Source organism: Sciurus vulgaris (assembly GCF_902686455.1).
Source record: "Sciurus vulgaris genome assembly, chromosome: 3".
Lineage (NCBI taxonomy): Eukaryota > Metazoa > Chordata > Mammalia > Rodentia > Sciuridae > Sciurus > Sciurus vulgaris.
Window position 1 is genome coordinate 11,619,314 of NC_136463.1, and position 27,893 is coordinate 11,647,206.

At 47.9% G+C, this 27,893-nt stretch overlaps 1 protein-coding gene across 1 annotated transcript in view; it reads left to right on the forward strand.

The window, feature by feature from the left end:
* The first annotated feature begins 1,486 nt into the window (after positions 1–1,486).
* FAM20A (FAM20A golgi associated secretory pathway pseudokinase) overlaps positions 1,487–27,893 on the forward strand; it is a 54,992-nt gene continuing 28,585 nt past the window's right edge. The window contains exon 1 of the mRNA XM_079131984.1: positions 1,487–4,860. Within this exon, the coding sequence (XP_078988110.1) occupies positions 4,466–4,860 (395 nt within the window). The 5' untranslated portion in view covers positions 1,487–4,465. The remainder of the gene's footprint in view (positions 4,861–27,893) is intronic.

Sequence of the window (27,893 nt, forward strand, 5' to 3'; positions counted from 1 at the left end):
TCCAAGTTTTGTTTTGTTTTTGTTTTTGTTTTTTGCGGTGCTGGGAATTTGAACCCAGGGCCTTATGCTTGCAAGGCACGCACTCTACCCACTGAGCTATATCCCCAGACCCAAAATTCTTTTCTTTTTTTTGGTGGTGCCGGGGATTGAACCCAGGACCTTGTGCATGCAAGGCAAGCATTCTACCCACTGAGCTATATCTCCAGCCCCCCAAGTTTTTATTTTAAGTAACACTCTTTCCCAAGCCACTCCAGAGAGGCATAAATGTACGCAGACCCACAAACACCCTTTTTCCTATGGGAATGTGTCAGTTCTCATCTGGACACCCTGCTGTGTGTGACGGCCTGTGAAGATAGGAAAAAGAAGAGAAAAGTGTGCTCATGGAGTTATAGTAGAATGCAGAAAATCAGCCGTGCGACAAAAAGCAACCAGTCGTGTGTTACGCCACATGTGAACAGATGCAAGACAAAAATAGAGCCTAACCTTCACAGACGGAGGAACTCTTGTGTTTAAATGTTGACTCTGTTGTTTTCATGATTTAATTCCTGGATGTAGAGGGCTTGATATTTAGAGAGACTGAAAAGAAACACAGTGCCCTTTGCGCGGGCCCCTCCTCGCGGGCAGGGGTACGCGGGCCCTCATCTGCTCCCTGCACTGCCTCATTCTTTTTCTTAATTGGCTCATAGGTACAGACGAATCTTGTCTCTCTAGTGATTATAAAAGATGCTTGAAGGCAGGGAGTAACTGTGTCGAATATTTCTTCTGTTGTCACCTACAGGGTCCAAAACAATGTCATTTTATGGTAACCAAGAGTTACACCCCTACCGTGTACTAGGTGAGATGCCACAGGGTCGGAGATGGCCGATATCCCTGCCCTGGCTCAGCAAGCATCTCCCAACTAGCTCGGTGCACTGATGAGTGAGCCCTCTCTCCACACTCAGGCAGTGGTGCTCCGTCAGGGGGACCGAGGGTGCAGATTAGCTAGCAAGGGCTGCTGTGGCAAAGCACCACACACTGGGTGCTTAGGCAACAGTAGCTTACTGTCACACAGTCCTAGAGGTTCTTAACCCAAGGTCAAGGTGTTGGCATCGCTGATCTCTTCTCAGGGCTGGCGGGGAGAAGTCCATTCCATGCCTCTTTCCTAGCTGGTAGGAGCACTGGCCCAATTTCTGTCTTCATCTTCACCTCGTGCTCTCCCTGTGTCCTGTCTCTGTGTCCAAATCTCACACACACACACACACACACACACACACACACACACATACCCCTTTTAAGGGCACACTCTACTCCAGTGTGACCTCGTGTTAACTAATTTATATCTGCAATGACCCTATTTCCAAATAAGGTGCCATTCTGAGATATCGGAAGTAAAGATTTTAGCATTCGAACTTGAGCGAGGTTGCAATTCAATGCATAATTCATACAAATAACCAGACACGACACAGCTAAAATAGGGGGACACAGGAGGAGCTATGGGGCCCCTGGGGGGGTCATGGCACTGAGGACAAGCATCAGAGAAAATGGGACCAAAATACTGAGTGGACAATGGATGTTCTCCAGGTGGGGACAGAGGAAGGGACATTGATCATAGGGATGTCTGCGGGAGCATGAACTACAGGGAGAATTTAGAAATGATTATGGGGTGAAGACTTGGGGAGGGTGTCTAAAGAAAGTGGAGATGAGACTGAAAAGGAAGGTCAAAGCCGTGCCCCAGAGAGTGAGTGGCCAAATCCGGAGGCATGAGAAGCTGCAAGGGGACTTTCAATAGGAGAATGTTCTGGTTATTTCTGTATGTTTGAAAGTCTGTGGTGAGAGTATGAGTGGGCACTGAGCGGGGTCATGCTGGAAGCTGAGGCACAACTGAGGGTCTCTTTTGCAAGACGGAGCAAGAAACTATGGGACTCTGGATACACTCAAGAGCAGTAGAAATGGAACCGGGGAAGCTTCCATTGGGAAGCTTTCAAGAAATGATGGGCCCCGAACACGGCAGTTCCGATTAGTTTTAGTGTACTTTGCAAAGATGTGGATGAGGTTGGTGGAAGCCAGGGGCCAAGACGTGGAAGTACAGAGGAAGATTTAGGCAAACCCTCAGAATGGCAGCCTCTGCCTGGCCCATCCTTCCACTCACCTACCCCAACATCATTCACAGACTTCCACATGCAGCGTTCCCCAGACCATCAAAGGGCAGGAATCTCTCGGGATGTTCAGACAATCTCGAAGCAAGTTAGAAATATTATTCCCTAAATTGGAGTCAAACAAGAGTCTTCAAAGGAAGTGGGACACCATGGTTTGGGAAAAGGAGAAGTCATAAGACTTGTGATGTTTTCATGTCCTGTGTCATTGTCAGTGCAGAGGAATGCAAAGCAGTCTGTTATCACAGATAGAGCACCTGAGTGCCTACTATGCACCAGGCACTTGGCATTATTTATTATCACAGATATGGCACCATTGTTCAGTACCTGACCTCTTTATTTATTTTTCTTTTAAATTATTTTATTTTTGTGTAAGCTAAAAGGAAATGTACACCCTGAAATCTCAAAAGACTTTGGTGGCTTCTTAATCTACTGGTCATGAGGCAGTTAGTCTCACCAGAAGTTGCAGAGTTTCTCAGAAATTGAACACCAGTTAAAAATAAATTCTAGGTAAAAAAAAAAAAGAGAGAGAGAGAGAGAGAGAGGTGGTCATTCAGGCCATAGTGTTGTGCTCCTGAAGATGGGCCTTTTCTGGTATCTTCCTTTTCCAGGATCCCTACTTTTGTCCTTCCAGTGAACAATCTGCAACCTCACCGACGGTACCACAGGAGGTAAGAAGATACCATTGCTAGAGCAATCACAAATTTCATGCTTATTTCACAGGAACCAGGGGCTGTTATGAGTCATTTCTATACTTCAACTTACTTAAACCTCATAATAATCCCAGGAGGTAAGTTCTCTTATTATCTTCATTTCCAGATAAGAGGATGGCAACTGGCCACAGGAGACATCCCACTGAACCACAGGGAAAAGAACTCTGGTTCCTCAGGTCTCTGTAAGTCTCAAGCTTGCCACTCCAGCAAGGGAAGGGGAGGCAAATCCCGGCAGAAATGTAACTTTCCCTGAACATTCAAGTTAGGGTCACCGCCCCATCTGATTTACATGTTGCTGTACTCCGGAGTCATGAGATATAGGAGCCAGGAGTTCAGGACTCCCTCCCTCTTCCTCAAAAGGAAAATGGAGGAGTATAAATGACCTCACTGGCCGTCAGGAGAAGGCCTGACTGTGCCCTCCAGGGATTCTTTGGGGTGGACGACTTTCACACCAAGCTAAACTCAGAAGTTCAGAGCGGGGTCATCGGGGACCCCGCCCTCACTCAGTGCAAGAGCCATTTCCTCTTTTTAAAGTACAAGCAGGGTTGGAGTCAAACTCCATCCAAACAGGAAATCACCAAGAGTCTAGGTAAAACCGGTGCCTCCTATTTAAAAGTCAACTTGTTTTATTCGCTAAGTGGGTATTTCCTGAGCACCTACTATGCGCCAGGCAGGTGGCATGTAGTTATGATGAATCTGGTGTGTTCTCTGCGAGAGTATAAGAACACACACACACACACACACACACGCACGCACGCACGCACCTGGCGGAGCTTACGAGAGAAAGGTTTTTAAGGGACTGAAGTCTTTTTTTCTAAAAAAAATAAAAATGGAAATAAAAACCTTCACCCCTACCCACCCGCCTGGCTTGGGTCCCTCAAAATGTGCGGACTGAGCCCTGAGCAAGGAAGGGGGATGGGCGCGAGAAGTGGGTTGGTGACAAGGTGGAAGGGCAGAGCCAGCAGAGGCACCAGGAGTTGGCTGGCGAGCTGCGCCAGAGGCAGGTGCCAGCTGAGAGTGGGCGGAGGTGCGGGCGCCAGGCCAGGCGGGTGGAGGCCCGGGTTACCTCTGCCTCTAGGAGTCCGGGCGCGCAGACAACGCCCCGAGGCGCCCCTGCTTCGCCAACTCCCCGCTCCCGCGCCCGTGCCAGCCGGGGACACGGGCGTCCCCGCCACCCGCAGAAGGAGCCGCAGGAGCAGTCGCGGCCGCCGCCGAGCGCCAGCATCCTCGGGAGAGACGCCCCAGGCTCCGCAGCCGCCTGCTTCGGCCGGCTCTCCGCGCTCTCCCGGCCGTCGCCCCTGCCGGGCCGCCCGGAGCCCTTCACCTGCCGCGCCCCAGGGCTGCGGGCACAGGGCAGAGAAGGCGCGAGCAGCAGGCGCCCAGGAAACCGCTTCCCCGCGTCTCTGCGCGGCGAGAAAAGCCACAGCCGCGAGCCCCGGCGCTCCCTGCTCCGGGTCCCCAAGTTCAGGGCGACACACCTCAAAGGGCGTCTGTCCCGCGCGCTGAGCTCTTCGGCCGCATCGGCCCCAGCGGGCCCCCAGGACTCCGAGCGCCTCCGGTGCCCGCGCCCCAGGCGCCCTCCCGGGTCCCCGGAGACGGCCCGCGCGCCCCGGCTGGGCCATGCCCGGGCTGCGCCGGGACCGCCTGCTGACCCTGCTGCTGCTGGGCGCGCTCTTCTCCGCCGACCTCTACTTCCACCTCTGGCCCCAAGTGCAGCGCCAGCTGCGGCCCCGGGAGCGCCCGCCGGGCTGCCCGTGCTCGGGTCGCGCCTCCTCCGCGGCGTCCGCCGCCTCCTCGAACCCCGGCGCGATCGCGCACAACTTTTCCCAAGCCGGGCTCCGGGTCGAGCAGGACGGCGGCGGCCGCAGCGGCTCGCGCTCTAAGCTGCAGGCCCTCTTCGCCCACCCGCTGTACAACGTCCTGGAGGAGCCGCCTCTCCTCGGGCCCGAGGACTCGCTCCTGGCCAGCCAGGAGGCGCTGCGGTATTACCGGAGGAAGGTGGCCCGCTGGAACAGGTGAGGACCCCGCCCGGGAGACCCGAGCCCCGGCGCGTCAGCCTCGGCCTCCGAGTCTCTCTTTCCGCGCCGCCGGGGCCCTGGGCTGTGGCGACTTCACCCAGCCCTGAAGCCCTGGCACTGGGCTTGGAGTGTGGTCCCCGCCTAGACCCCACCAGCAATTGCGGACCTCAGAGTTCAGGCCCCGAAGTGAGATATCTGTGCGAGAAAAAGTTTCTGGGCAGCAGCGCAACCAAGAAATGCTCTCAGCCACTCCCCTTGAGCTCTCTGTTGTCCGCCGCCTAGCCCCACTCCTGTTCCCCGGTGCCTTCCGCCCCCTTTCTCTTTGTCCTGGTCTGGAAAGCCGCTGCTGGACTTCGGTTTTCCAGAATGAGGTTTCCAAACAGAGCAACTCCAGGTCTGGTTCAAATTCAGCCCTTGCCTCTGCTCTTTGGACAGACCTCGGCACCTTCCAGAAAGCATGTTTACCCCCCCCCCCCCCCCACGACCCACCTCTTTCCCTTTCCATAGTCCTCTGCCCAGTGTCAGAGAGGACAAGAGGTCAGCTGGAGCAGTTCTCTAACACAGCCACCCCACTGTTTTTATTTAAACGGGGCTTGACCCTCTCTGTTGAGTGCTCTTAACCCAAAGCAGTTTACTGTCTTTTTATTATCGTGATGATTTGGGCTAACTTGGATCTGAAGGTTGATGCTTTTGCAGGGGAGAGAAAAAAAAAATCTGCCTTGGATTTTTTTTTTTTTTTTTTAAACCCAAGCAAAATTTAGAGTGGGGGTGGGGTGGGAGGAGGTGGGAGGAGGAGATCCCAAACATATTTAGGATAAATTTAAGAAGGATGTTTTTGTGAGAGGGTAGAAAGTGTTGGAGAAGGCGGAGTGGTCATTGCTGAGATCCCCAGCTAATGGCAGAAAGCCTTTGTATGAGTTCAGGACTGTTCTGAAGTAGGAAACTTGTCTAAATATCACTTGTATCCAGAGTTCACTTTGGCACCACACCCATCTCCTTTCTTAATACAAGAGATTTCAAGATGAAATGTCATCAGTGGTTTTATAGCTCCTCCGGAAGATGAGTAGACCATAAATCTTGGTTGAAACTCAGAGCTAGCCCAATTTAACTGTTTGCTCATTATTCTGTAGAGCTTAAAACTGAAGGGAGACAAAAAGAAAAAAAAAGACCTTCAGAAAGAGGAAGAAATTGAGAGTTATTGGCTGAAATCACCGTGGTGAATTTCAATGGCAACTCTGTGGCTGATGATTTCATATTAGAGAGAAAGCGGTTCTCAATTTCTTTGTTAATTGCATGCAATAAAAAAATGGTCTAAGATTGCTTTTCAGACACTGTCACTTTCAATATTACCTTCAGTTCATCAATAGCATGGGACTCTGGCTCAATGAACTAGGAAATTTTGCCCTTAAAAACATTATCTACACATCTAATACAGATTTGAGAATGAGGGACTCTGGGAAGTCACTGGCTTCTGTAAATGTGGATCGGTGCTCATTTAGTCACATTTCTGTGGCCTTTAACTTCCCTGTGAAACTTCAGTCCTGGAGGAAAGTCCAGGGGAATATTTTGGCAGAAAAGCAAAGCATCTTTCTTGCCAAGCTGTACAGTCAATTTTAAGCTTGATTTTTATACTGGTATATGACACACACGTGCGCGCTTTCTGACCAGAATTGATCTTGATCATTTAACAGGGAATCAATGGGGCCTGGTGACCTTGCTGTATTCAGAGGATGCAGAGTAGTTTTATGTGAATGGTTGAATGTGACAGTTTCCCAAGCAAGATTTGTGGGCTACAGCAGAGGTTCACCTGCATTGACAAATGTGAAATTGACCTCCAGGTAAACTGGCACATGTCTATAATCCCAGCTACTCAGGAGGCTGAGGCAGGAGGATTGCAAGTTCAAGGCCAGCCTGAGCAACTTAGCAAGACCCTGTCTCAAAGTAAAATTTTTAAAAAAGAAAGGAAGTCTGGCTCAGCAGTAGAGTGTCTGGCATGTGCAAGGGCCTGTGTCTAATCCCCAGCACTCGAATAAATAATAAATGTTGAAACTGGACCTCAGAGTCAGAGAACACCCTCCCTTCACCCAAACTGTATTGTAAACATCAACAGGATAATTGTCATAAGCCAATGTGCAGCGACTTAGGCCAGTGTTAAAAATGGAACCGAGAAGATTCATTAGCCAGCGTGAATTTGAACCACACCCAGAGTCCTCTTGTGAGTAGTATGGGTACTACTCCCTTCAGCCAGGGGGTATCCTCACTTCAGGCACAGGACCATGAGGACGTGAGGAAGTGCGGATGAAGTTCAAGCACCTGCTACAGTGTGCAAGGCCAGAGAAGCCACGTGTCCCCCAGCAGACCCATAATCAGAATAGACAGCAAAGGAAGACACAACGGATGGTCTGGCTAATTGTTTTTCTCTTACACAGACAAGCCCTCCTTGTCCGTGTCCCCGACCCCGCCAGTATGTAAAATGCAGTGATTTATAACATATGTGGATGCTTCCATGCCAATAATTACCTAACATTAACTGCCATCCAAAACAAGCACATCAGCAAACTGCCAAGCCAAGAAAGGTGCGAGGGAGAAAAGAAGCCAAATCAGCATTCTTTGCCACTTGCCCGGAAGACACCATTAGTCTAAGTGATTTCTCTTCTTCTCCTTCTTCTTTTTTTTAATTTTTCATTTTTACCGCCACACTAATAAGTTATGGTATGAAGTCGGAAAGTTATCTTTCTACACCTCAAGCTCATTACTAACAGGAGGTGGGTAATGGCTCGTCCCCCACACAGCGTAGGATGGAACTCACCTGCTGTTTTGAATGATTAGATTCCTGATCAATATTTGTTAATTAGATGTCAATATTTAGTTATATTGAAATGCAGAAGACAGCCCTGAGTGCAGGTGGCTGTCCATGAGCTCTCTGGCCCTGAGCGTCCAGCAAACCTGCTTAAGACTCGTTTCCTCGCTCCCTCCTTTCCTTTCCCCCTCAAATGTAACCAAGTGTGGCAAGTCCAAGTTTAAAATGTAATCAGGGAAAGTGTTTCTGTCAGGTCGTCAGCCGCTGATCACAGCAGGTGCGCCAACGCCAGGCTCCATCAGCGCTTCTGGCACCTGTCTGGCATAGCGAAGAGGCAGGAGCACAGGGGAGACGTCATCTTCACTATCCCAGGCCAGGAACTCACAAGCCAGAGTTGTGCCGCTTGGTCCTTAATGGGCAATGATGGCTGCCGGCCTTACCTGGCGCACAGGTAGCAGTTCACACGGTTGCTGTCCTGGCAACCTTAAAGGCTGAGCTTTGGGTTTCTGCCCTGGCCCACAAGCTGCCCCAGCCAGACAACTTCCTTGGACATATCAAAACTAGTCATCTTGGCCTGGCCTTTTGCCTACACATTTTTGGCACGGTTTTTCCTTGGTCTTGAGAGACGAGGTCAAATAGGGTCGTGTCTCCCTTGTGTAGAAAGTCCGGCAGCTACGAGGCAAATGTGGGTTCCCAGCTGTCTGTTTTTCTTCCTCAACATCTTCCCCAGATATCAGCAAGGTGATGCTGTCCTATCAGCAAGGACATGTGCCTGCATGTGTGTCTCCCGCCACCGGAAGCCCCTGCAGCCCCCTCTCCTACCTCTTTGCCATCTCTGGAAGGAAGTCTGGCCCCGAGTCTCTGAAAATCACAGCACAGAGACTGGGCAGCTTTTCAAAAATGACAGTTGTTCAAGGGGAGGAAATTGGCGGAAGTTTTTCTGGGGGAAACTTTGAAAAGATCCAGAAGCTAAGTCAGATAGAGGAGGAGGGTGGAGAGAGAGCCTGGAGAGATGAAAACTGATTTAGCTGGAAATCAGAATCGTGTAGGGGAGGAGTTTTTGAAAGATAAGCCCCTTGCCCCTGTTGCATCCCGACATGAACAGTATCATCTCTTCATTCTCCCTCCCTCCTTCTCTTCTCACTCCACCTTGTAGCTCTTTGCAGTTTTTCTCATGACTGCCCAGGGCATTAGTACTGTAGATTTCTTGTGAGCAGTTCAGCCCACCACAACCAGACTCTTACTTAGGAATGGTGGCCACTTGCCTTTCTTTTAGCAGCCACGGGGCCCAGGCCCTTTTCTGATTCCTCTGCAGAGGTTGTCAGGCTAAGAAAGAAAATGGCCTCCTGCAATTTGAAAATATCACTGAGCCGCCAGCTGTGTGTGTTTAGCAGAGGACTGGGGATCCATTCCCATTCCTCCCAATTAGAGCCTGGCTTGGCGAGTTTTGGAGAAGCTATTATTTTAGTGGTTTCTGAATCCCTGGACTTGTAGCTAGAAGAAACCTCTTCACTCTTCCCAGAACGGAAAGCTCCCTGCAGATAGTTTCTGATGGACAGTCGAAAAGGCCATTCCAGGTTCCTGTTGCTTCATTCCAAACCCTGGGCCTCACTACGCACAGCAAAGACCTGAATCAGGGAGAGGGTCAGTTCTCCTTTCAAGGAAGACAGCACTTCCTGTTCCAGCCAAGAACCAGAGTTTGTCCTGTTGTCCCCAAGACCCAGCAACCTCCTTTCACCCCAACCAAATTCTTATCCATCCCGGGAACCCAAGGGGCTCATTTGTCTCTTGCAAATCCTCCTACCTGAAACTTGCTTGCTATGTGCCAGGTACTTTATGAATACTTGTTCCTTTGGGCCTCGTGGCTTCTACCAGGGTAGGTGCAGAAGGTCACAGAATTCCAAGATGGCGTTCACACACCTCTCCCTGTTATTCGAGCCAGCACTGATGTAGACACTGCTGCAAGGGATTTTCCACCTCCATTGCCCTTGGGAGAGGGAGATTACCTGGTAAGCCTAGTCCAATCACATGCACCCTTAAAACGGAGTGTTCCTGAGCTCATAATGGAACACAAGGAAGCCAGCTAGTCACAGGACAAGAAAGATCTGATGTGCCATTGCTGACTTGAAAGGGAAGGTCCATGTGGCAAGGCCCATGAGTGACCTTAGGAGCTAAGATTATCCCTAACGACAGCCAGCAGAGACACAGAGGTTTCAGTCCTACAACCACAAGGAAGTGAATTCTGCCACCAACGAGAAGAGCTTGGAAGCAGATTTTTCCCCTGGAGACTCCAGATGAGCACTTGACCCCGCCAGCCCCTTTGCTTCAGCCTTTTGAGAGAGTGTGGCCACAGCAAGCCGGGCTTTTGACCTCCAGGCCCATGGGCCAAGGGATGCTAAAGGGATGTTGTTTTAAGCTGTTGGGTTTGTGGCAGTTGGTCACGCCGCAATGGAAAGTGAATTCAGTGCTGCTGTTTACTTTGCTGTGTGGAGGAAACAGAATGAGAAGGTCATACAACTTGCCCAAAGTCAGGCAGCTAGCACACCACAGGCGGGCTCTGTGCTGAGAGGCTCGGCTCTAGAATCCGCGTTCTTATACACCGACTCTGCCACCCAGAATCCCTTGGCGTCGAGAGACAAGCCTCTCCTCTTCTGGAAAGCCTTTTCTGACACCTCCACACACACACATACACACCCACTCTGGTCCCTCTTGGGCTCTATACATCCTTTCCACGTATACCATATTTTTTATGACTCTATCCAGCTATACCTTCATGGAGCCTTGAAAGAGAATGAATGGCCACTTGCTCTTGGCATGAAGAGTCCCCAGCTTGCACATGGTCACCATGATACATCTGTTTCACAGTTTGCCACAGGATAGAGCCAGAAGAATGGCATTCTGAGGAATGCCAAATTGGTGACAGATGATCCAGGCCTTCAGAGCTGTGGGTGAGTGGCCTGTCATCTCCTATGAAAAAGGCCTTGAGCAAAAGCCATTCCAATGATCATCATCCCACCTATAACCTGTCTGCTCCCCCCCATAAAAGTCTGGAGCAAAACCCCTCTGCCGAAACCATCTGAAATTTGCATCCGGGGTGCCCTTCCTATTGCAGCAGCCTGAACAAAGTCAGTTTCAGAAGTGGACAGCGGGGGAGTATAAAGGAAAGTTGGGAAAGGATCTTTGCCCAGATGAGGGAACTTCTTCAGCTTCCTGTGCTTTCTGAGGAAGAGCAACCAAGAAGGCTTGCGCTAAAGAAAAACGGGAAACACAGAGACCTTGACTTAGCCAAAGCAATCCCTGCCCTGCCCATCGGCAGGTGCTGACCTGTATTTTTCTCGTGATTATTCATTAAGCTGGAGGCCGAAGGGAGCCTGCAGATTCTGCTGAAGTAGGCTTGCAGGTGGCTGAGAGCCGAGGGGGGATCCCATTCTAAACAGCTGTGGTTTTCGCAGGGCAGAAGTTACTACCTGTTATTATAGGCGCGCGCACGCACACACACACGCACACACACATACACGCACACGCCTGATGAAAACCACAGTATGGAAAAAGGCTTAGCTCTTTTTGTGCCCTGTCACTTGGCAGAATGTCCTATGGTTGAAATGTGAAATCAGGACAGAACTGAAGTCGGGTGCTTGGGAGAGGCTAGATTCCAGCACTTTCCATTCCTGGAGCCTGGCTTTAGAAGCCAAGCGCTGGGGGCAGCCAGGAGAATTTGGCATGAGCGAGAGGCAAAATGAAATAGGCCCAGAGAAGGGTATATTTTGTTGGATTCACTAGTAATCAACCAGGCCATAAATTTGGGAAGCCCCAGGAAACAGAGCATAGTGAAGGACTATGGTCCCCTTGCAGCCAAGCGCCTGTAATTAAAGTCAGCAAAATATGGAGAAGAGAAACTTAAGAAGTGCAGGTACCCAGGCACGTGACTAATAAGCTGGATCATAAAATTTTTTTTAAAAAAATCTGGTGACCTAGGAAGAGATGGGAGTTTTAAAACTTGGGAGAGACTGATGGACCAGGAAGATGTCCACTAAAGAACAGCAGAGCTACTCAGCCCTTGGAAGCAAACACAGCTCCCACAAACCTGCCTTCCATCGTCAACACCGGGGTCAAGCTCTGTAGGTCATAGGTCAATATCTCGATGATGCTAACCCAAATGAAATCCATACAGAGGAACAGATGATCACTCCCAGCCACGTCACGTGTCCCGCGAGGTTGGTTTTATCAGTTGAAATGGGATTTCTGTCCTTTTGATTCATTTTCCTGCAGTAGCTGAAAAGGCACAAATCCTGCCAGGAACACGTATCTGTTTTCACAGCTCAGTTCATGTTCTTTATTATCCTGGATTAAGGATCATGCATAATGAGCCGTTGCTTATTTCTGCATTCTGTGCTCCCCTGAACACTCAGCGATACTAGAGAAAGTCAGATCAACCAACCCCCAATTCCATGATCACACTAACCTCGTACTAACCAAATTTCACTGGAGGAATTTTTTAAAAACTTTTTATTTGTTCTTTTTAGTTATACATGACAGTAGAATGTATTTTGACATATCAGGCACACATGGAGTATAACTTCCCATTCTTGTGGTCGTGTATTCATACATAAATATAGGAAAGTGATATCTGACTCATTCCACTCTTTCCTATTCCCATCCCCCTCCCTTCCCTTCATTCCCCTTTGTCTAATCCCATGAACTTCTATTCTTCCCTCCCTTCCCCCTGCCTATTGTGAGTCAGCATCCACATTTCAGAGAGAACATTTAGCCTCTGGGTTTTTGGGACTGGCTTATTTCACTTAGCATGGTAGTCTTCAGTTCCATCCATTTACTGGCAAATACCATAAGTTCCATTCTTCTATGTAGCTGAGTAATATTCCATTGTGTATATGCACCACATTTTTTTAATCCATTCATCTGTTGGAGGGCACCTAGATTGGTTCCATACTGTTGTGAATTGAACTGCTATAAACATTGATATAGGCATGTCATTATAGTATGCTGATTTTAAGTCCTTTGGGTATAGGCCAAGGAGTGGGATAGCTGGGTCAAATGGTGGTTCCATTCCCAATTTTCTAAGGAATGCTTCCCAGAGTGGTTGCACCAATTCGTAATCCCACCAGCAATATATGCTGCTGCAGGAATTTTTTAACTGGGCTCATTGAATCCCATTGAGTTCAGGTAAGATCCATACTTCCCTTAAGTTATGCAAAATTTACTTTCTGTACCTGTTCACTTTCCTAGGAAGTAGTTCATTGTATTTGCAAAGTAAACCCTACATTCATGGAGATAATTTGGTTTCTTTTTGTTTGTTTCTGTTTTGTTGATACTAGGGATTGAACTCAGGGTCACTTAACCACTGAGCCACATCCCCAGCCCTTTTTTGTATTTTATTTAGAGACAGGGGGTCTCGCTGAGTTACTAAGTGCCCCGCTAAGTGTTTGAGGCTAACTTTGACTGGCAATCCTCCTGCCTCAGCCTCCCGAGCTCCTGGGATTACAAGCATGCACCGCTGTGCCCAGCTGAGATAGTCTGATGTCACAAGGCAAAAACCCAGCTACACTAGAGTAAGCAGAAATAGGATTCAAGTGACTCAAGCAATGGAACCTCAGAAAGGGCAGAGGGCGGTCCTCTCACAACTGGAAACGGCTTTGGGCTCTGCATCTACTTTCCTTCTCCGTCACCCATCTATCTGCCTGTCTTCATCCCTTCCTGTGACTCCCATCCCAACAGCCCAGGGAGCAGAGGCTTCTTGACCTTCCTCCTTCAGCCTCCTCAGCCTCCCTGCCTCCCAGAAGAGTCAGCCTCAATCCCCTCCTTAAAGCAAGGTGTCACCTCTTCATTTGTTCTCTTTTTCATCTTCTTGTTTATGGATAATGTTTTCTGGAGCCCATGTTTAGAGGTCAAAAGCTGGAAACCGACCCTGCATTTCTTCTACCATAATCCTAATCTTTGCCAAAGCTAACAGACTCTGCGGTTGAATGGGTCAAGTACACAGTATCATCTCCCTCCCATATCAACCAAAATATTCAGAAACAATAATGAGTTATTTCACTCTATCAAGTTCATTAAAACTTGTATTTTAGAAATGTATTTCCAAAAACCATTATTTATCCATTCATCTACAGGGTATTTGTGATAAGGTTAAGTATCTCTCATTTGAAATGCTTGGGACCAGAAATGTTGGGGATTTCAGATTTTTTTTAAATTTTGGAATATTTGCATGCATACTGAGATATCTCAGGGATGGTAACCAATTCAAAACATGAAATATATTTATATTTCATATGCACCTTATACACACCGCCTGAAGTTAATTTTATACAGTGTTGTTAGTGCCCCTAAAATGTTTTGGCCCCGGAGTGTCACATGAGGTCAGGTGTGGAACATTCCACTTGTGACATCTTGTCAACACTCAGAAAGTGGAACTTTGGAGCCTTTTAGATTTTGGATTGTTGTATTAGAGATGTTCTACCTATAATCATTGTTAACCTTAATCCGATGAACAGTCATTTCTACTTCCTAAAGCTCTTTTAAGTCATCTGTAAGGAGTTCACCGGTGAAAGGCTTGGTCTGTACACCAGTAGGAGGTTGATCTGACTGTCCCCAAGGGACAGGATCTGGCCAATTCATATTTTATCATAAACAGCTCCACCGGCTGCCCCAGGTTGGCTCGCCTTCAGTTGTCCACAGCAGACTCTGTATGGTGCCTTGGGAAGGCCTTTGGTAGGAGTCACCCTTGCAGGGACCCTGGAAGCCAAACCCCTCTATGGACTCTCTACTGAAATGCACGAAAGCACCCTCCACACAACTCAGTGGCACCAAAGCAACCAGGAGGAAAATTTGTGTTCTGTGTTTATAATGATTATAATCATTAAGGTATTATAATGATGGGAAATCAAGACTGGCTCTTCTAATATAATCTACTATCAGAAAGTTTAAAATATCATCAAGGATAGACTTTCTGCCAGACTCTTTGGCCCCACCGTCCTGGACCCTTTGGAAGAGAAGACCCCTGGTGAGCTGCGTGCATGGCCCCAGCTGGCTGTCTGAGATGTCCTGCTACCAGGAAGTTGGAAGTCAAGTCTTCAAGCCATGGATCACTTAGCATTTCCTGAGCAACTTCTGAAAAGGGGATTCAGTCATGATATTTATTTCCTAGGGCTGCCATAACAAGTTGCCATTAAAGCCGTTGATGGTGGCTTAAAACAACAGAGGCTTGTTTCCAGGTCCTGGAGGCTGGCAACCTGGTGTCAACAAACCAGTGCTCCCTCCAGTGGCTAGAATCTAGTCTTTGCCTCCCCCAGCTCCTGGTAACCAATGGCATTCCTCGATCCTCCCTCGTCACCTGCCTCCTTCCCTGGCGTCTGGTGTCTGTCTCTCTCCTGTCAGGACAGTTGTCATTGGATTTAGGACCCATCTCAAGATCCTTAACTGACTTGCATCTGCAAAGACCCCTTTTCCAAACAATGACCCATTCCCAGGTTCTGGGGAGCAGATTGGGGACGTGTGATTTGGGGATCACCATTCAGCCCACGATGCCCGCACGTCATTACAGAAACAAAGCCCAGGCAGTAGCCTTTTTTACACAATGTTTTTAATCTTGTAGATAAAAGAGAATCAAAGATTATATGTTAGACAATCTTTTAGATATGTCATAAAATAGTTATGAAATGTTGCAATGTTGAAAATAGTTGGAGAAATTGGGCTGAAAGTAAAAGAAGGATAAAAGATCTTGGGTCCCAGAGTGAGGATTCTGCTGGGCGTGGTGCACACACACAGGCCTGTAATCCCAGCTGCTGGGAGGCTGAGGCAGGAGGATCAAGAGTTCAAACCAGCCTCAGCAAAGTGAGGCTCAATGAGACCCAGTCTCTAAATAAAATACAAAATAGGGCTGGGGATGTGGCTCAGTGGTTGAGTGCCCCTGAGTTCAATCCTGGGTACCCCCAACCCCTCAAAAAAAGAGTGTGGAATGCTTACCACAAAAACCTGCCTGCGTGGGGTTAGCTCTGTTGGGACCCACCTGCTGTGTCTATAAGGTTAAAATCAGCAAGGGGCCCACAAGAATGCAGTGATTCCCAGTGGTGGCTCAGAAAGGAATGTCTTCCTCGGCCTTCCCCCCAGCACCAGAGGGGACCCAGTGTGGTGTAAGGTCTCCCTCCACCACATCCTGAAGGGAGTTTCCCAGCGGGGGCTCTTAGTGCATTCCTCGGCATGGCATAAGCGGAGGGCGCTGTACCCCAGAGCACGTTCATAAAGCCATATCCACACGGGCCCCACACAGCCCAGGCCTGGTACTCACTCACGCCAGACTGCCTCACCTAAGGAAGGAATTAAAGCATTGAGGTTGCAGAGCAGTGGCAGCAGCCGGGTCTCTTGGGCCGCCCTGTGTGGGCCTTGCTTTCACAGCAGGGCTTCTGGTCGACCCTGAGCAACCGTGCATTTAGGATAAAACTCCCTCCCAGCGGCGCCACACTGCGGCTTTCCAGGGTTGCCACTCAGTGCAGAGAAATAGACTTGGCAATTCGCTGAACCTGGAGGCAGCAACAAAAGGCTCTTTATGTAGGTTGTGGAGTCACATGGGGTAGGCTTGTGGACTCAAAGCCACTGACCAGCGCCCAATGGGGAGCCAAAGGTCCAAGGGCCAGCCTGGATTCTTCTCGGATTACACTTTTGGTTCTGCTATGACAAGCTAATCATCAATCATCAATAGGCCGTGGAACATGGCTGCAAATTTGGGGACTGGAAAAATATTCAACTAGATGATAATCAAATGAAGATCATTGGTAAAGCAATCATTGAATGCCTAATTTATCAGCAGCCCCGCCACTGACTGCACTGCTAACTGAACACCCCAGTTAACAGGGAGGTGACATTCTCTTCTTCTATTAGCCGTAAACCCATTAAAAGGTGGGAGAAGTCAGCCAGCCAAGAACAATGAGCTGGGATTTAGAGCCATCGATCGATTGGCAGCCCTTGTTTTTGGCCATCGCAGAGCCAGTGGTCTGTTAAAACCTCCTGTGGTTTGTGATAGTAAAGCCATTTTATCTGCATGCATGAAAAACTGCGTCTCCGCTCTTCACTGGTCACGCAGGAGCCGTTGCGCCCGACCCATCCGGAAGAATGATTTGCTCATGAAGCTATAGATGAATAGGCTGCTGAGTCAGGAGGGTTGCCCCCCACCCAGAGAAGATCAGCCAGCTCCTTCTTGTCCTTTGGGTCTTCCTATCAAGTCCCCCAGCCAGAGCGACTGGCAGGTGCTCTCTCTCCAGGCCCAGCAGGGACCCTAACACCACGTGCTGCCCTCTGCTTTACTGATTTGCTTCATAATAACATCACTAGATCATAAGCCCTGCAGGGACGGTATTGGGTTGACTAAGAACTCAAAACAAATAAATAAGTAAATAAATAAAACGTAACCACGTCCTAATCCCCAGGTGCTGCGACTACGACCTATTTGGGGAGAAGTTCTTTGTTGATATAATTAAACCAAGAAAAACTTAATTGACTCCACTTAGGTTGAGATGAGGAATTATTCAGGTGGTCCCCAAATTCTGCACCAAGTGTCCCCATAAGAGAAAGGCAGAGGAAGATTCGACACAGACAGAAGAGGAGACCAGGTAATGGAGAAGGTCGGGGCTGGCGTGAGGGGACCACAAGCAAAGGGACACCAGCAGCCACCAGAATCTGGAAAGAGCAAAGAATGCACTCTCTCTCAGGGCCCTCAGAAGGAGCACAGCACTGCCCACACCTTGATTTCAAACTCTCGGACTCCAGAGCTGTGAAAGAATACATTTATTTTAAGCTACCAAGTCTGTGGTAATTTGTCGCATCAGCCACAGGACACTAATAGGAGAAAGGAGGCTTGTTTGCCCTGGTATTTAAAATGTAGTATTAGGCACTCAATAAATGTTTGGTAAATGAATGAATAAAAGTGTTTAAACTCTGGGTTTAAATCCTGGCTCTTCCTCGTAAGTACTATGATGCAGGAAGCTTGTTTTCTCAAGCCTCGGTTTCCTGGTCTGTGACGTGGGATACCTACCCAAAGGTGTGGCCAGGAGGTGGAGTCATTTGTAGGTAATGCACCCAACTGGATCCTTCATTCATTTGATGCTGAACCACCAGCAGATGAAGGATCACTAGTTGGTTATTCTCTTATACCCTGTGTTAGTCAGCTTTTCATCACTGTGACGAATAACCTGAGAAAAACAACTTCAAGAAGGATAAACTTATTTTGGCTCATGGTGTCATAGGCATTAGTCTGTGGTTGGTTGACTCCGTTGCTTTGGACCTGAGGTGAGGCAGAACATCATGGCAGAAGGATGTGGTGGAGCAAAGCTGCTCACTTCATGGCAGCCAGGAAGCAGAGAGAGTGAGGAATGAGCCAGAAAAAGATAATAGCCCCCAAGGCCACACCCCCAGTGGCCTACTCCCTCCAACCATGCCCCACTGCCTACAGCTTCCACCATCTCCCACTAGTCCATTTAGTGCCAATGGATTCATCCACTGATTAGCCCTCCTGATCCAACCACTTCCCCAAAGCCCCACCTCTGAACATTGCTTCCTTGGGGGCCAAGCCTTAGCATGAGAGACTTTGGGCAGATACTTCACATCCAAACCATAATAGTCCCATGAGTCCCATGAAACCTATTCACCTCCAGCCCTCTGTGTTTACATTAATGCTCTAGCTGCTGATGGAGAGACGGCATTTGGAAACAGCACCAGTGCTTCCAACCGGGGCATTGCCCTCCCTTGACTTAAATGCAGCTGGTCCTTCCGCACAGAAAGCACGAGTTGGTTTCTCCTCCATCACTTTGATGTCAGATACGTAGTGATTCCAAGTGGGGAGAAAACAGAATGGCATCAGTTTGTAGTCAGTTCATCTGTTTCAGAATACACACACACACACACACACACACACACACACACACACACACACATACACCCCTATTGCAGATTCTAGGAAAGTCTCTTTTTCTTTTCTTGCAACAAAGATGTGTTAAATGGGTTGGTGAGTTGGTGACATGGCTGGCAGCTGACGCTTGTCCAGCACTCTGTGCTCAATGCAGTCTTTACATACTATCTCATTTAATCCTCACAACAACCCCATAAGTAGTTACTGTTGTTATTCTCATATTCAGATAAAGGAAGTGGCTCAGAGAGGCTAGGGTATGCTGGACTCAAGATTCCAACATCAGGTCTTTTTGACTCCAGACCTGAAATTTAACACTGAGTTTAACTTCTTCTTGTGTCTTAAGCCAGGTCCTGGAAACATATATGAGACAAGACTTATGCTCAGGAGGTTTAGAGGTCAGTGCTGCGAGGACAACAGCCCTCCTCGTTATGGTCCAGAGATTAGTGAGGCAGCATCCTTCCAGAACCTTCTATGTTAAGACAGACGGCTGTGGCCTTCCAGAAGGAAGGCAAGTTGGCAATAATATCAGAAGTTTTTAAAATGGCCCAAGTCATGAATCCTTATATGCCATACACAAATTCTTTATTTTTATATGGAAGAATGTTTGGCTTCTTATCATCAGAGGGAAAAATCACTACTGGTGAACTCTCTCACTCATAGTCTGATTTCTCGCTTGGGTTTGATCCCAACGCAGCTGCTTACTAGGAGTACCACCTTGAATGAGTCATTTGGTGCCTACACCTGGCTCCCCTATCTTTAAAATGGCAGTGATAATAATGACCTAATGAGGAGTTCCTGTGAGGGTTAAATGAGTTAAATTCACAACGTGCTTACAACAGTGCAAGATAAGAGCTATGCTATTAACTAGCTTTCCTCCTTATTTGAACCTATAGACCCATTATGGTCTGGTTCCTCTGGAATCTGACTTTTGTTCCCTGGAACAGAAGCCCATGTGCCCCCCCCCCCCACCCCCCTGGGACCGTCCATGATATGCCCCTTCTCACTGCGGCCCCTCTCAGCCTCCTCAGAGCTCAGAAGCCGCACGTCACCATCTGGAGGTCTTACTCAACTTCTGGGCCCAGGGCTGTGGCTCTGTGAGGCAGGATGGGGTCAGCACCCAGTTAGTCCAGGGTAAAAACAAGGGTCCCCTTGCGACATAGCGTGGAGCCAGCTCTGAGAAGAGGAAGCAATTGTATTTTTACCAGAAGAGAAGGAGTGCATGTTGGGAAACCAACCCATTTGGCAAAACCTCACAAAATCTTGGGACAGTCATTGCTTTCTCAATAGCAAACAAATAAACAGGTTCAGCGTTTCCCCTCCCTCCCCGCCACCACCACCAACATCCTGCTCTTTAAGGAAGCACCATCAAAATTCAAGTTAAAATTCTGACAAAGCATCACTTGCTCTGTGGCCACTGGGAAAGAGCAGAAAAGGCTCAGGTCAAAATCCCAGCTTTGAGGCCTTCTTTTTTTACTTACTGTGTTTTACTTTGTGAATCTTTATTTCCTTAATTTGCAGAATTCTGGGGGACTAGAATAAGATAAATCATGGAACAAACCCAGAAAATACCTTTGGATTAAGCTCTGCACACAAGCACATTAATAATATTAAGTAAAAAGACACATCATGAGTGTGTAAGTACCAAGAGGCTGTAACAGAGGCACTACAGCTCAACAAAATCCACATTTCCTTGTGGTGTCCCAGGCCCCTGGCAGTTAGGTGGGGCTGTGTGACCAGCAATAGCCAATGGGATGTCAGCTGATGTGAGGTACATCACTTCCTGTAAAAGCGTTCAGAACCAGTCCTGAACCCTCTGGTTCCTCTCTTTTCTTTCCCCGACCAAGATGGCTACAAGTCAGGATCTTGGTGTGTCCATCAGGCCAGTTCCCTGAGTCACACTGTGGAGCAGAAGCCCTATGACCCTTCATTAGACAAGGAGCATAATTGACAAATAAGCCTAGGTTGTGTTAAGCCACTGAGATTTCAGGATTAATTTGTTACTGTAGTGGAACCTCACCTACCCTGACTAACACAGCAGGTAAATTAGTACAGATGGATTTTGCTCTACTAACTCAAGCATGAAAGAAATATCATGCATATTTATTTTTTCAAAAATCAAATCAAATGGGACTCTGAACCTCCTTTTAGTTTAGATTGCCTGGAAATTCAATCTCAGTCACCACCGGAGTTCCCTTTCCCAAGCCCCCTTAGAATGACCGCCTCTGAGGTCTTGGTAGCCTGACATTGGAAGGGGGCCATCCCCATTCCATCACGGGTCTGGTGCAGGTGGGCGGCTCTGTTGCTTCTGTGTCAAGCTCCAGCACAGGATTTATTTGCTGAGGCTGGATTTCTGGGGCCTAAAATGAGTCTTCCTAGGCATCCATTAGGCATTCTCTATCACCCCAGGTCTTGTCCAGGAAACAGCCAGACACAGACCCCAGCCAACTTTCCTTTCCTAATCTTAAAATCTTCATGCTTCCCCCAAATGTTATGTTTCTTTATGTACTTCCTACTTTCTGCCAAATCCCCCTGCCTGACATACTCCTTCCCTGGGTCTAGACTTTGAAACAAAGAATCCAGGGAAGGAGTGAAGAAACTTGTCCAGAATCATAAGCATCATCTGACACAAGGAAACGGACTCAGCTACCCTCTTAGGACAGGGGTGGGGAAAATTCTGGAAGAACAAAACATCCATTAATAGCTCAATAAATTACCCTACCGTATGGTTGACTGCTCATGCCGAGGAGGAAAATAAGCCAGAAAACCCACAATTATTCTGTTTATAAATCAAGTGGAAATAGTTATACCATTCAAATTAGTACGAACTCACGGGCCAAGGACTTGGAAGAATTTAATGTGGGTGAACCGCAAGGAAATCTGCCTATAAACCATGAAAATATGTGCTCCTAGCCTAACCCTTTTGCAATCGCCTACATTCAAATCCTTATCTCCTCCCAGTGACCATGCCCGAGTCGTAGGGAGGGAGGCAAAGTTCAAACGCTTTTCAAAGCAAAAGTATTAAAAGTGTTCTGGTAAACTATTGATAAGTAGAGGACCCAGGATGTGGATTTTTAAGCCTCCTGAATTTTCTGGGTCCACTCCCAGTACTCAGGAAAATGGTAGCGGAGACTCACGCCCATCCCGTGCTAATGACATCTGCTAATTATGCGTGTACGTGCGTGAGGGCGCTCACACGGGTAAGAGAGAGAGAGACAGAGATGTTTATTTTAGAATCATACAGTTAAAGGGATCAACACTGCATCTTCTGCAAGTAACAGGTGTGTTTGTGTTTTATCAACATGCTTCTTAGGTGGTGTGAGTCTGAAAACTAAATGCCTGCTGACTCAAATTTGTGTGTCTTTTTTTTTTAACAATGAAGTCACTTTTTTAATTTTTGCTGTGCAGAAGATACGGAAGGAGTCTAGGAGGAAGGCTTCCCCGAGGAAGGCTTTTATGCTGTCTATGGAAAATATTAAATTGCATGGAGTCCAAAATCCATCATAGCAATTTTCAGGTTGTCATCAGAGGATTAAGTGCTTAATTTGCTCATGAGTCTGTGGCGCTCGCCCAGGGTTTCTAACCTCAGAGTCACTGACATTGGGGGCCAGATGACTTTCTGTTGTGTGGGTTTGTCCTTCGCATTATAGGATATTTACAGCATCCCTTAGCTTCCTCCATCAACTGTGACAACAGAAGCGTCTCCAGACACTGCCAAATGTCCCCAGGGGTGAAGTCACCCCTCGTTGAGGACCACAGGTCTGCACTGCCAAGTAAACAGTCCTATGAAAAGAAATAGACTGTGTCTTTGAGGTTTCTGCTCTGAATCCTCACTTCACAATTAACTGCTCAGGCTAGTAGTAACATCTCACGTTTCTGAAAACGGGCGCGTGCAACAGAGGATCCAGGGGTATATTGCCCTGTGTTATATACAGAATGGTGTAAGAAAGCCCCTCGGCACAGGAGGCTTGCCTGCGGGACCCCCAACCATCTTGATATGCAGCATCCCCGCTCCCTGCAGCCAGCTTGCAGCTCCTTCCATCCCTACTTCTGTGGCGTCTGTGATTTTTGTAACCATCTTGGTTCTCAGTTCTAGGCCCAGGAATCTGGGAGACATTGGGAGAGGTTTGAAAGTTGCTATGGAGGAAAAGATGGAGGTTTCTCGCTGAAGTCATAGTCCCAGCCCCTGGAAGGTCCCTTCTAGCTTGCCATGATCATCTAGCTCAGTCTGGGGCCATCTAGACTCAGACCTGTCAGGCCATCCAAAATCAGCCGGGACTGAGAAAATGGGTGAATCTGCCACACTGACAAGACCGTGAGAAAAAGAGTCCCATTTTGAGCCATGAGAAACTAGGTTTCCTAACCTTATCTCCCATTTCTGCATCAGCGAAGCAAGCCACTTTATCCAACATTTTCTACAATCCCCTCCATCAGGTGTCCGACAGATGTGTACGGTGAGGCTGTCCCCACCTGAACGGAGTCTCCCCGCAGCATTCATGGTCCTACAAGTCCCTGTCCTGGGGAGAAGGCTGGGACAGGCAGCAAGGCAGCCCGGGCTGGTGACTTCAGCCCCAGGAGCCTGAGTGGGTAAATGATCCTGACGCCATGAGTGTGTAGCGTAGTGGTGAAGAGCTTGTCCTGAAAGCCAGCCTCGCCGGCCAGGTGACCATGAGTAAGACCAGGTCTGCATCTGTGAGATGGCCAACAATGGACCTGCTTCGTAGGGTGTTTGTGAGGAATAATGAATCAATGCAGGCGAAGTGCTTCACAACAGGCCCCGGCCCAGAGCGAGGGCCCCAGAAACGTCATTATGTGTGAGACTGTCGAGGGGGAAGGTCGAGCGTGCTGGGAACAGGTGTGGTGGGCTGGGGGCCGTGGGGAGGGATGATATGACCCCTTGAGTACTTGCTTGTTACCTGTCGTCTTTGTGTCCTTATGGGAGCCGTCTCCCTGACTGGCCGGATCCACTGAAAAAGCTCAGTGTGCAGCCACGTTTCAGAATTTGGGATGGAATGGAGAAGTCAGGACCCCTCTCTAGCCCATCACCACCCACTTCCCCCAGCAACAGTTCCTGGGCCCAGGGATGGTGGCTCTTAGGGGACATTCTTTGAACGTGGTCTCAGGAGCAGCAGCGTCTCCATGCCTGGTAACTGCCAGTAGATGTATGCTTGCCTTCATTCACTACTGCCACCATCACAAATGGCCATAGGCTGGAGGGCTTAAAAACAACAGAAGTTTATTCTTCTACATTTCTGGAAGCCAGAGTCCAAAATCAAAAAAAGTATGACAGGCGTGTTCCCTCCTGAGGCTCTGGGGGAGATTCCATTTCTTGTCTCATCCAGTTTCTGGTGACTCCAGGTATTTCTTGACTATTGTCACTTCATACCTCTCTCTGCCACTCTGTGGTCACATTCCTTCTCTGTCTTCTTCTCTGTACACATCTATTAACTCAGGGGCGCTCTACCACTGAGCCACATCCCCAACTCTATTTATTTTTTATTTTGAGAGAGGGTCTCACCAAGTTGCTAAGTTGCTGAGGCTGACCTGGAACTTGTGATCTTCCTGCGTCACTGGGATTACAGATGTGTGCAACTGTGCCCGGCTTATATGTGTTTAGTTTATGAGGAGGAGGGTATTTGTGATTACATTTAGGGCAAGCCCAGATCATCTGGGATCATCTCACCATCTCAAGATCCTCAACATAATCACATCTTCAAGTCCCTGTGGCCATATAAGACAACATTCACAGTTTCCCAGGATTAGGGCATGATTATCTCTTAGGGAGTCATTATGGAACCTACGTAAGGGCAAGACTAGGGAATGCAAATTAGAGCTCTTGCCCTTACCAGGTAAGCAGAACTCAGGCAAATGGCATATTAAGCAGAAGTTTCAAATAGTTCTTCACAGTCCTCTGTCCCCACATGAGGCACAGAGGTACCTATATCAATGGAGAAATCATAGTAATAATAACCCACATAAGCAGTTATTAATTCATTTTATCCTCACTAAAATCCCCTAACATAGGTACAATTAGTCTACTTTTCAAGTGGGATAAGGTATAGAAAGATTCAATAGTTTGCCCTAGGTCACACAGCTGTGAACGGTCAACCAAACCAGGCTGGGGTACCTGTCCCACCCTCCCTCTCTCTAAATCTGCAGACTCATCACTCATGGGAACTCTGATTTATAGACACAGCAGTTTTTCCCCCATCACCCACTCCTAAAAATCAAGCTGATTCGTGAGCTAGCTGGAGAAGACACCCCTCAGGGTCATCGGCAGATTCCCAAGGGTGTCCTGCCCTTCTCAGCTCTCATCAGGTCCACTGGGTGTTACTGCTCTGACATTCTCTTACTCAGGAACTGGCTGGAGAATCAAGATGGTCCATTAGATAAAGCCCCTGGCTTCACTAAAATAAGGTGCCTGAAAGTGATCTACGAGGTGTTGAGGAAATATATCTGAATCACAAATTGCACAATTGCCTGTCAGAGGCAGATTCACCCCAAAGCTGACAAAGCTTCAGCCCAGGGTCCCTCGCTTTCCCGGAGGGTGCTAGGAGAGCAGAGTGCGGATGGAGAAGTATTTCTGCGAAGTATGAGATCTCAGAAGTAAGGGACCTTACCTGTCGACAAAGGCAATTTGCTGATCTACCTTCTCACTCTAAATAGAGAGCCATACTAAGTCATCATCTTGTACTCTTCCTAAAGATGCCTGCCTATATCACAGGAGCTACAGGTCCCACAGGAAAAACAGAAGAGTGTGAAAGATGGTTTTCCCAAGTTCATCTTGGCCATGAGGGAAGAAAACCAACGCTGAGAAAATGATTTTTCTAAGACCAATGTCAAGGTTAAGAACATTGAAACAGACGTGGACTCAACAGATGCGATATTTAAGTGAAAGCTATAGAAATTCACTATACTGTTTTGTGATTTCCTTTATAACAGAGTACTTCTGGGAATTCATAAAATGAGTAAGACCAACCTTAGGAATTCTACTGTAACAGAAATGGGATTTCTGGTACAATTCCTGCACTCAAGAGATTCCCCCACGCCCAGCCCAACTTTTGACACTGGCGTTCTGGAATGTGATGGTGCTTTCTACAGCAGGAAACTTGTCTGGGCGGCTAATCATCAGTTATTTATAGAGCATTTATTGTGTGCAGAGCACTTTGCCAAATCCCGGGAGGAGGATGCAGAAGAAATCCAAGTTAGATTTTTGCCCTCAAGAAGTTTAGAACTTAGTTAAAAAGAAAATACACAGCTCTGAACCTTTTGCTATTTCTCTTCCAATGTCACATGACCAGTAAACTGAGCTTACAACATGAAGAATTTTGCCTCGGTGCCTAACAGCCCCATTCCCGCCTTCCTGCCCAGAGTCCCCAGGTGACAATGACCGAGGCTCCAGGAAGCTCTGCAGGTCATCCATCCTCACCCAGGTGATGGGGCAGGGGTACCCCATCGCAGCTTGCCACCTGGCTCGGCACCTCCTAGAATTGCTCAGGAATGAACATCTCCAGGAAATAAACTGAGATTCGAGCAATTAAGAAATAGTTTAGGGATTATCACCAAATTCCTCCCTGGGGAATCTCAGTGTGAGTTCTCAAAGCAGAGAGTGTCAGTTCTCATAACAGCTTGGTAGCCAGTGAGTCTAGCAAAATATAAATTCTGCAGCATGCAATTTAAAGAGCTGTGATGGAGAGGACTTGGCATCGTGGCTCTTGGAAAAGAGGTTGAAGCCAGAGGCCAAAGACAAACTAGTTATTTCAACAGAAAGGACAGAATTTATTTCCTAATTTTAACCTAATCAGGTTAGTCCACCCTGAATCAGGAGACCTGGGAGGTTTAAGAGAAGAAACAGTGGAAAAAAGGAAAAATGAGGGGTAAGATTTCTGGATATTTTAATATAGCGAACATCTGATATCCAAAAAGCATGCAAGCCTACTTCTCTTATACGGGTGACTCCAGTAAACCTGTGATTCCCACTAGCCGTTGTTCCAGAAAACTACAGAAGGTAGTTCTCACAGAGCTGTGCATCCACTATGGATGAGATAAGGAGCACATTCCTTCACCCAACTGATTTTTGAGCATCTGTTACATGCCAAATGCTAAGGAGTCAGTGTTAAGCAAAAACAGAAATAGACTCTGCCCTTTGGGTGCCTGGAGTGGATAACCAGAGCCAGTGTGAAACGGTAATGTAGAATGTATGAAGGAGAAATATACCTCACAATGGGACACAGAAATGGGGACATGGGACTTGTCCAGGGACTTCCACAGACTTCCAAGAAACTGAGACTCAGGCTGGCAGGCAGATGAGAAGTGTGTAAGAAGGCAAAGAGGGCAGGGAAGAGTGACCCAGGCTAAGGACAGAGCCTGCTCCCAGCCCCTCATGTGGAGAGGTTACTGCCTTTGTAGTTGAAGTAAAGGAACGGAGTCTGGACCTTGAGTCCACTAGGACTTTCCACCATGAGGGACTTGTTCTGCAATTGCACGGAAGCCACACGTGGCTATATAAGCAGTTCAAATGTGGCTTGCTGTGCTGATGAACCAAATGGTCAATTTCATTTCGTTTTAATGCGTTTCTATGCAAACAGCCACATGCCGTGGCTGGCGGTTATCACATTGCCCAGTCAGGCCCTGCAAGTGACGTTAAAGAAGCTCATCTGTTTGACAGCAGTGGAGAGACAGTGAGCGCTTCAGAGCAGCTGACAGGGTTAGAATTGCATTATTGGAAAAGCCAGCATTCCAGTTATCATAAGAGCTGATTGACAGGATCTCAATGGGCATGTCCAGGTGGGAGGCTCTTGGAGAGGTCCAAGTAACTTAGACTAGGGTGATATGGTGGCTCAGCCCTCCAGATGGATAGTGGTATGCATCAGCATCTCGGTTCCCTTCCAAGCTTGGCACCCATCCTCCAGCTTCAGTATGATTGGCTGCCAGCATCTGAGATGCTGGCCTCACCCTTGGGAAGATCCAGTAGTACCTGGGAGTTTTGTTTTTTACATTTAGGAGAAAAATAGCCATGGCAAAGAAATCCCAGAAACCTTTGGATGTCACCTTATTTGGAAAAGAGAGTCTTTGTAGATGTGATTAAGTTAAGGACCTTGAGATGAAGAGATAATTCTGGATTATCTGGGTCGACGTAAAGAGAGAAGAGGAAGAAGTAAGGCATTCACGGGGGCAGAGATTACTGATGCAGCCCAGGGAACAAGCCCTGGAACTCCTGGAGCTACCAAATGCTGGAAGGAATAAAGAACAGATTCTCCCCATGAGCCTTCAGTAAGTGGGTATTCCTGGCAATACCTAGATTTTGGATTTCTGGCC